Source organism: Ruditapes philippinarum, unplaced genomic scaffold, assembly GCF_026571515.1.
Source record: "Ruditapes philippinarum isolate M1 unplaced genomic scaffold, ASM2657151v2 ctg22448_1_1_1_1, whole genome shotgun sequence".
Classification (NCBI taxonomy): domain Eukaryota; kingdom Metazoa; phylum Mollusca; class Bivalvia; order Venerida; family Veneridae; genus Ruditapes; species Ruditapes philippinarum.
Window position 1 is genome coordinate 1,149 of NW_026855466.1, and position 10,633 is coordinate 11,781.

Below are 10,633 nucleotides of genomic sequence, written 5' to 3' on the forward strand. Positions count from 1 at the left end.
GCAGTTTTAAAAAACTTCGAGGTGGCATAATTTTTTCAGAAATGTTGATATAAATTTTTCCAGAAATTGAAAATTTACTGAATGCAATTCGTGTAACAGTAGTTTTAGTTTCAACGTAAATATCATAGTGACATGTAGCAGCTATTGTGACACATTTATAGTTACCTAAAGAGTTAATTTTAGACCGAAACTGGCGAAATTCTCCAGACGTGTTGAGCAATAATTCGTCGGCAACCACAGCAGTCTGTAACAATTATTTTCAACGAAATATGTCAAATTTTATAAACTCCAGAAAAAGATTTTACTCAAATAGAATAAATATTTTAAATTGAAATTTAAATTCAAAGTTGTGTGCTAAAATTTCAATATTCGGTATAAATAAAATAAACATGAATATTAAATTATTTCGTTTAATAATATTTCGGCTGTATCCAAAAACTGCCAGCAATCGGCTTTTACAATTTTTTTAGAAATATATATTGACTGGAGAGAATAATGTAAGGTATAATATTTGATTTTGATATAAGAATGATACTTTTATCGACTGTTTCTTTTGTAATGGGGTGTCATGCTTAAATTTTAAAGTTGCAGCTAAATGTCATCAGTTTTCGCGAGCAAAATTGTGATAATTTTCACCTGGGCAAGATCATTGAAAAACCCAAAATCAGAGTCTATTCAAGTGTTCGAAACAATTGGGGATTTTTTATAGAAAAGTGAGAATTTATTTCATTTGTTGATCTTTTTCCTTCTTTCTCTTAGTAAAATTTTCCCCCTTCCTCTGAAAAAATAAGGGGAAATTCTCAAAAATATGAGATAATCCCCCATCCCCCCTCCTACAATAGACACTGAAAGTAAGTTCCGCAATCATTGTAACGATTTAATAATTAAGTCAATGTATTTATGCAATAAAACTTTACTTCTGCTGCAATGTTCGAATTTTGAAAAAATAATGCTTCCAAACAGGCTTGTATGAAATAAATTTGGTAGTGAAGTGCCTTTTAAGTGAATGGCGCATCCACAAGGTAATATAATAATTCTCCCCAGGTGTATTACAAGTGAAGTTTGGTAGTTTCCTGCTGTGTAACCCTGTGTATTAACCCCATAAAAGGTATGAGAGGGTCGGCATCATCCCCCTCATCCATTATATATTTTATATATGCAGTGTTCGAAATTAGCAGTAGTCCTATAGCCCCTGACTACTTAATTTCTCCTCAGTCTACCAACTTTTCACAGTAACAAGCCTGACCAGGCTACTGTATTTTCAGAGTCAATATAAACAACTGTTTTGAACAAAGGAATTGTGCTATTGAAATGTCTTTTGAGCTAGTAAATATTTCAATCTGGTAGTCCAACTAGCCTAGTGGATTCAAATCCCAATTTCTTACACTGTATATGTCATGGTTAAGAACTAGTCAAAATATATTGACGTGCCAAAGCTTGATTCTGAGATATTTTCGTTCTGGGGCAGAATCTCGCTTTAACGAGGCGAGATATTGCCCAGACACGAAAATAGCACTATATCTCGTTGCGCAGTACAATTAGTTAGACTATACAGACTGTGCCGATTTTTACGGCGAAAAAATAAAATTAGAAATACAAACACAAGTTGTTTTTTTTATATTGATTAATTTCATTCGGTCTGACAGATTTCGTTTCGGTCTGACAGATTTTCATGGTTTGTCAGACCGAATGTCTGACACTTTTTTTAACTTTTGGGAAGTCTGTAAATTGTAATACAGTGGAGCCTTGCTAATCCGAACCCTTCTAATCCGGAATCCTTTCTTATCCGAACGAAGTGTCCGGTCCCGATTTTATTTGTTCTATTTTCAATAGTAAAAAACCTTTCGGATCCGGAACCTGTCTACTCCGAATTCCGGACGATTTTTTCAATTTTTGTTCTTATTTTACCCTAAAATTTACCTCTCGGATCCGAACAGATTTTGCCAAATGTCACACCTTCATTCAAAATAACAAAAAATCGCACATCTTGCAGGTGTAAACATACACCAAACTGATAAGTGTTATTTCGCTTGATTAATTGGTGGAACGTATCACGGATTTATATAAATCCGTGAACGTATGATCTGCGAAGGTGTGAAAATTATACTTAGCTTGCCTTGATATCTTCTATAATTGCTTTATTGATTGTTTTTCGTCAGCTTTTATAAATGTTTTGATATAATGCAATAGAAATATCTTTTAATCCTTTGTAATGGATTCAATGATACGTGATTAAGTAATGAAAATTACGGGAAACTGTCGGTGAATTCGGATAGACGCTGAATCGGATACGAGTAAACAACAATTGACAAATGCTGGTACGAATATTTAATCATGTATCGGCCTCCGTAGGTTAACTTACCCTTGAGGACATAATATTTTTGCTTTAATATTTTTATTTCTTTTATTTTTGTATTCACATGTATTAAAATGAACGATAAGAGACTGCAAAAATAGAATATCTAAATTGCAATTTCAAAATGTTAATGCATTCCCGTTTTCTTTCCTTAAACTGTTTTGCAAATAAAATGAAAAACATGTAAAAAACCTTCTAATTCGGAAACCTTTCTAATCCGGAAACCTTTCTAATCCGGACTTTTCTTCTAGTCCGGACAAGTTCGGATTAGACAGGTTCCACTGTAATATACATAACATTTATTTCCTCTTCTTTTATTGGTTTAACTTTTATTTTATTTCAGTTTGCTTTAGAGGTGTCTAATTAAGAACCATCTTAATGTGAATGAAGTTATTGCAATGGCAGGTGAAAGTAGTCAAGTGACACTTACCGTTCGTCTTATTAGATCATTTGAGCATCGTATCATCAAGCATGTTGTGTACCATGATGTTAATCTAGATCAGATAGTATCTGACTTCAAACAGTATGTGAAGACAGGTAATGATTACAAATATGATTCTTTGAGATAACATGCAGAGTGGCATACTGCACGGTGATAGGGCGATTACCACAACTTTTCCGCGCAACGTCAAAATATCTTACTTCTGTCCGAGACACCGTATATTTCTGTGGTACAAAATGGACAGCAAGCCTGTAACCGAGACGAAAACAGCATATAATTTGCTCAAAACAAGGTAAAATCATCATTTTTTCTTTTTCATTGAATGTGCCATTTAATTTGAAACTTATTTATCTTTACTACATGCAAAATGCTTCATTAATTAAGTCAGGATAGTGAAAACATTTAGGGTATACTGAAAAAAATCTTGCTTTGATTATGTAATATAACGTATTTCTAGTCCGTTCAGTTCATATATCTGGGCAAAATACAATATAAATATGTACATTATTGTCGTATGAACAAGTTACAATACATAAATAACCCGTTTTTTGTATATTTGGTATGATTTTTATGTTTCCACGTGTGTATTTTAAGGCACCGCACAACTTTGTCAATCATAAGATTAGTGCACCGCATTATTCCTCCTTAAAATCACCGTTGATTTTTGATATTAATTTTGCTTTCAGAAAAAGAAGACGTTCAAACCTATGTCTGAACAAGCCAAAGCAACGTGCGAAATTGGCAAAGCTGCAGATACTGCAGCAACTGGAGAGCGCCCAACTAAATCTTCTGATATCAGCAGTACGCCAATGGATCAGCGCCTCCCTGTATTTCAGGACGATATGCGTAACGCATCACATAAGAAAAAGAATATGAAGTCAAACTTTCGCAAAAGATTGTTTAAAAAAAGCACATTGGAGATGATGACTGAAGAGATTATGGAAATATTGCCCGGGTTCCTGCAAAAACTACACCATGAAAATTTGTGTTATGACTTTTGCAACTTTATCAAATTAGTATGCAATAAGAAATTCCCATTAACAAATAGTTCATTCCTTTTTTTCTCGATGTTGTTAGATGGTATATAGTCTGCCAAGAACTTCAATCTTTCCATGTGGGGTTTATCAGTTTGAATTAGTTCGAAAAGGAAAAGACATCCTTATCTATATATAGATACCATTGCACTTATCTAACTGGTAGTATTAACACAGATCAGACCTTCAGAAATTTTCCATAACATAACGTATGATATAACAGCAACATAACATAACAGTAAGTAAACAATCTTTCATCAAACTTTCATCAAATAAAAGTTATATAAAACATATTTGTAAGAGGATTGTATAATTCAAAAGAAGACGGTTCCAGTATTTATCGGTCTAACGGAAAAAGAATGCGGTGTTTAAATTCAGTGTTGTACGGTGCTCCAATATTCGGGTCAGTAGGCCTTTTTTCAACAAATATTCCCTGAAATTTACGATAGAAACACACAATTTTGTATGGAACTTGAACTTAGGGTTAACCATAATAAATATACGAGCTCGTTAGGTCATAGAACAAAGACATCGTCGTTATAACACATGTTTTTGTGACAAGTACGAGTCATGTTGAGGTACACACGATCTTTCGTAAACACTATTTCTTCGAAGTATGTGTTTTTTTGTGAATTGTATTGTGCTAGATTAACAATAAATTGTCTCAAAAATTCGATGGAATACTTAAACAATTGGAATAATCTTGCAATATCCAGCAGTAAGATATTTTTTAAGCTATTACCTGGAATTTGTTTATTCCGCCATTAATATTTTGTCCAGAAATATACGGTGTCTCGGTCAGAAGGATGATATTTTGACGTTGCGCGGAAAAGTTGTGGTAATCGCCCTATCACCGTGTACTGCACTTGTACATTATAAGTGAGGCTGGATCTGTATTGTTGGCAGCCTTAACAGGCTTATTATCTCAGAATTATCTTTCAATCTTATTCATTCTTTCAAGGATTTTTGTTTTTAAAAAGTGCTGAATTGCAAACAGTGTAGACCATGATCACACAGCCTAACCTTGGTCTGCACTAAGATAAGATAAGTTTCATTACAAGTTGGCAAGACTTAGTTTACAACAGTAGAGCTTTCATAACCTACTGTTCCCATTGGTAGATTCAAAGTCAGTATTAATGCTATATTCTATACATTGTATATATCTATCTATATATATATTAATAATACTATTTTTAATACAACCTTTGGTTTTTACATGAATATGTAAAGGAATACAAAAACATCATAGATTTTAATATAATTACGTGAAAACAATGTAATAATTAAATAAAGTTGTAAGTGCTTACAACAGTCAACTTAGAAGCACTCAGTTCAAAATTGCATAAGAAAGAAGCTGTCAATAATAGATAATGCATTTTTCTATAAATTACCTAACTATACATGTATTATTTGTTGTAAGACTTTTTAGTGCACACTATAAAAATTTATACATTTAGAACTGAAAACACATGCTGGTCTTCCACCCCCAGTCAAGACTCATAATTATGGTAAGTTGCTGTGACAACAATTCTAGCTATTTCTTCTAGCTTTTAATTGAATACAAACAAATGCTGTTTCGACTCACTTCATAGGGGTCTCAAGGCCAAGTAGTTGAGGTCATTGGCATCATACCACTTGCCCCTGTCACGGGTTCAAATCCTGACAGGGATTTAGGATTCTTTCATGTGAGGAAGCTATCCAGCTACCTTGCAAAACGAAACCTTGATGGTTCTGCTCAGGTGCCAGTTTGTGCCTCAAGGCACACAAGGGTTTTTTCCACAACAACAAAAAAAGGGATTCATTTCATGTATCTATATAATTTAAAATACAAAACATTTATTTTTTTTAAATGTTTATAATTATTTCAGCTTGATGATTAGGAAAAAAATTTCCTTCAAAACTAAGCATTTACATATACTAATGTTTAAGTATAATATTAAAAAAATATATAATTGTGACCTCAGTAGAGCACAAACCCTGTGATAGACCCCTACCATAACCACCAAATGAGTCTCTGCTCATGTGTTCTGTTCATCTGATGTTGTTTCAAATTCTAGAAAACATTAAGATTGATTTAAACACTTAACATAATTCTTCCTATGTTTTGCAGATACAATGAAAATTTCCCATCAGCCTTTTGGAGCCAAGGTATTATTTTTTTTCATCACTCTCTGTTACAGTTATAAACTTAATAAATTTTGAATTTATAGGTAATTACAAAGTAGGGCAAATAATCTTTTCCAACAGGATTTAGTAAAAGATTAGGATTATAAAAGGGACTCTACCGAGGCTTTTCGAGACGACGGGACTGGAAATAATTTTTCTAGATTAATGTTTGATTTGATGTAGGCACAGACCAATAACTTGTGTTCAAAATTTCACATCATTCGCGTACTCCAGAATAATTATTCTAATTGAAGAAAATACCAAAAATTGAAAAGCATTGCAATGCGTCGCAATTTGTCAAGGAACATCACATTAAAATGATTTTCAATTATTTTTTTTTAGTATATTTCTTAATTATCTTTTGCATACCTTTCTGTTTTTAAGTGCCCCAGCTAATTTGTAAGAAATTAAAATATTATGGTTTTAGGCCTTTGAAACCTTAGTTGAGTTCCTTTAATTATAAACAATTTAATTATGTTGGACCATGTTCAAATACACACCTTATTGAATTGGTATGCAGGAAACATTTAATATAACCCGTTATAACTATACAATGTTGTTAAAATTAGACCTATTTTTCATTTATAATTGTTGAAGAGACCATTTTCCAGAAGTTCAGGATATAGAGCATAGAGTAAAAACCCTTTTTAAAACAGGCCTCACATGTTAGTATTTTTGCACATGCGCGCAAGGACGGAATCCCCCAAAGTTTACAAGGTCATGTTTTGACAACGCACATATGAAGTAATTTGAAATGAAAACTTCTTATTATATGCTGCGGAACTGACACTTAGATTTTGTTACCTTGCAAGTTCATGAATAAATTTCAAGATCAATATTTCAGTCATAATACTTCATTGTTAATTACCTGCAGTGCTATTATATTAATTTATTGATAGTCTTGTTTAGTCAGTTACATTAATTGATTTTCCCCGGTAGACAGACGTTTCACTATTGAGACAGTTCACACCAAGACGGTTCACACCAAGACGTTTCACTCCCAAATGGGAGTGAAACGTCTTCAAGACGTTTCACTACCTTTTTATACCAAAATTATTTTGATACATTTGATATACTAAAATAGACCTAAAATATTGAAATGAATTGAACTAAAATAGACCTTAAATTTAATAAAAATTAATAAAAAGGGGGATTTCACTTTTTTGTCAATGACTTAAAACTCTTATCTTCTTTATTGTTGTTTTGAAATAAGGTGTTCTCTATTCTTTGATCTATATGTGCAATTATTACATTATTTCACTTAAAAAAATACTTTTGATTAAAATAACACTTTAATATAACTAACTATTTGATCTTTTGTAAACATGGACTCATTAGGCAAATTTAATTTAAAGCATAACAATCTTGTGACAACAATTAGCTTTGAGTAACGTGTTTTTTGTTGTTAATTTTAAGCATGGGATAAAAAATTGTTAAATCATTTAATGCTAGTATACAGTGCTTTTGCGAAACATGTCAAAAATTTTAATGGCCATTGAAATCAGAAATATCTTTAATTAAATTAGAAGCACTGGGACTTTTTCAATATTTGTCATGTATAATCATTTTTTTGTGACAAAATTTCATTATTGTATAAACAAAATGGAGGGGTTTCTATGTTTAAATTGGCTGTTGCCAAAAAATATTTAAATGGTCCAATAAACAACTGATTAGTAAACTATTGATGCTTTAAGTGCAGTGTTTATACAACTGATTTAATAGTGGTGTCAAACTGTTTGTCTCAGTGTTTATACAACTAATTAGGCGATGAGATAACACCACAATAACTTAAGTTTGTTTAATGGCTACTGTTTAATAAATTGTTGAAGAAAATAATTTTTAAAAATAATTTATTTTATACACATGTTTCGCATTTCATTGTTTAAGACTTACAAAAAATAATCATTATATTCATTATAATGAATATATTCATTATAATGAAAATAATCATAACATTATATAATATATTAAATATATTGATATTTTTTATTGTTTGAATAATATTAGATACTTTACTGGTGTTGATTTCAATATTTAAATTGATACTTGTAATATGTCTTTATTTTTCTTTCTATGTTATTCTTTTTTTTTTTAATTTACTATAAATAGAATTTTCTCATCTTGTTACAATTTTTCAGAAATTTGTTCTTTAAAAGAGTAATCTTCTAATAATTTGTATTAACAATACCATTGAAATCAACAAAATGAAACATTAAATTGAATTTCCATTTTACACTGTTTGATTTTAATGAAATTAAAATTTGTTAACTTTCCTGGTAAACATCTCTTAAAAATTGGGAGTGAAACGTCCATACAATTGACAAAATGGGAGTGAAACGTCTAGGTGTGAACCGTCTTGGGAGTGAAACGTCTCAATAGTGAAACGTCTTGGGAGTGAAACGTCTGACATTCATTTTCCCCAGCAGTAAAGCTGGAAAGTTGCCATAATTTTTATGACCTTTACAGTGTTTGTTCGAAATAACCTAAAGGGGGAAAAAATAAAAAAAACTAGAACTATCACTAAATGTGATTAATACACCCCCCAGACTGCTTTGGAAAAGAGGATGTTACTATTAACCAGGGCTGGGAATCAAAACTGCGTCGTATCCTACAAAATGTAAACAAACGCCGCCATCTTGGAACGAAAAATGTATGTTTTTGTTTATAACTCTTTTTGTTGGAAATGACTGAAAACCAGATGTATGTATTAACACGCTACACTTTTTTCCGCTTCGTTCAGTATATGTTGCTTACACAACTATTTTGTAAAACAAAAGTTATAGCGAACTTGCAACTCGAAGCGGGGCAGAATTTTTATTAAAATGTGTGGATACGACGCAGTTCATATTGCCTTATCTATCGTTTTTTCCTTCAAATCAATTATATATTCGTTTCCCGAGTTTCACCATAAACTTTGAAATATAATTTTGCCATCATTTACTAAAATTTCATTAAAAAGAGATGTTTATTTTTAAGAAAATAATGATTTTTACGAAATGAGTTACGACGCAGTTGAAAATAAAATATGATTTACAGGACGCAGGGAAAACAGGACGTTTCGGCCCCAAAACCAAATCGGGCCCAAGTTCGAAAAAATCGGCCCCTGGACGTTTCGGCCCTTTTTCGCGAGACGTTTTCGGCCCCACTTATAGTATATTGCTTGATTGAATTACAACAAAAATAATTTAATTAACAATTAAACAATTATGACTCTTTAATTTTTTAAAATAATTATTTATTATCTTTTGATCTCTTGAACCTTTTAAAATGTACTTAATGTGTTTTTAAAAGGGTGTAAAAAACAAAAAAAGCGGGTTATTTAATTTAAAAAACCCAAACCATTTTAAACTTCTGGATTAATTTTAATTCCCAATTTTTTACTTAGAAAACATGACCCTTTTGTTTTTAAAATTAAACTTCGTAATTTTTTTTCAACGGTTTTAAAACAAATTTTAACTTTTTATAGCTTTATGCTAAATTTTGGTGGTAAGGTAGGCGCTAATATCAGACGAAAAACTTCAAAAAGAATATGAAAAAAACGTTTGCTATAATCTCATGATAATATTTTTAATTATTATTGCTATTAGATAATGATAGATGCTAGATGTTATAAAACTGATTGAAAAACTGAAACCAAATTATAAATGCTATGTTAAAATATTATCTATATATGTTGTAAATAAAGTTTATGTTCTGTTCTGTTTGTATTAATAAAACATTATCTATATATGTTGTAAATAATTGTTTTTGTTTGTGTATATATTTTTTTCAAATAAAGTTTATGTTCTGTTCAGTTTGTATTGATTACTTTTCCCCTACTTACTATTATAATCTAGTTTTTATACAAAATGATTAAAATATATATATTTAAATTGATTTCATTTTATCATTTAAATGCTATATTAATATATCGGTTTAAAATACAGTACATATTCTGCGGGGCCGATTTGGTAAAGGGCCGAAACGTCCGGGGCCGAAACGTCTTGGGTACTAGTTTAGGGGCGATATGGTCTTGGGGCCCGAAAACGTTCTCGAAATTCGGACGCAGTTGTATTTTTTGGCAGTCTTTTCAACAGGGATATTTTTTGGCAATATATTTCTATTTTAATGAATTTATCATTTGCGCTAGATAAAAAAACCCCGGATTATTTGCGGTGTTTTTATAGCAATGTTCTGTTGCTTTTGATTATAAGAATACTTTGTGTCATGTTTCCAGTATAACATATTAATTTGAAAGTTTACATTGCAGGGAAAGCTACTTTTTCAGTTAAAACATTGAACATGTTACCTAATTGATTCATAATATCTGAAAAATAAGTTCTTATATTTTCCTAAAATATGTTCTTCAATTATCGTATATCCCCTATTTTTGCAAAAAAAAAATTGAGAAAGAATAAACCTATTAGCTTGAAAATTCATTTTGGCTAAGCTACGCTCTAAGTTAACTGTGGTCTTCTGCAATGTTCTGGGGGGGGTGATGACTTTTTCAAAACTTTCACTCTACACTTAGCGGGCCTTTGCGTCTTAACCCAAAGCGCAACCCCAAAACCACGAAAACAACCCAAAAACAAAAAAATTTTTATTTTTCGGAAAATGGCATTCAGGAAATTTTTAACATTTTTAAAAAATGGGGTT

General features: G+C 31.2%; 1 protein-coding gene across 1 annotated transcript; it reads left to right on the forward strand.

Moving 5' to 3' along the window:
- Positions 1–410: 410 nt before the first annotated feature.
- LOC132743435 (UPF0538 protein C2orf76 homolog) lies at positions 411–6,005 on the forward strand (the record flags this gene model as incomplete). Its single annotated transcript, XM_060731954.1, has 4 exons — positions 411–502; positions 2,700–2,893; positions 5,290–5,340; positions 5,943–6,005. Coding segments are annotated over exons 2-4 (253 nt in total), but the record flags the coding sequence as incomplete, so codon positions are not given.
- Between the last annotated feature and the right edge of the window lie 4,628 nt (positions 6,006–10,633).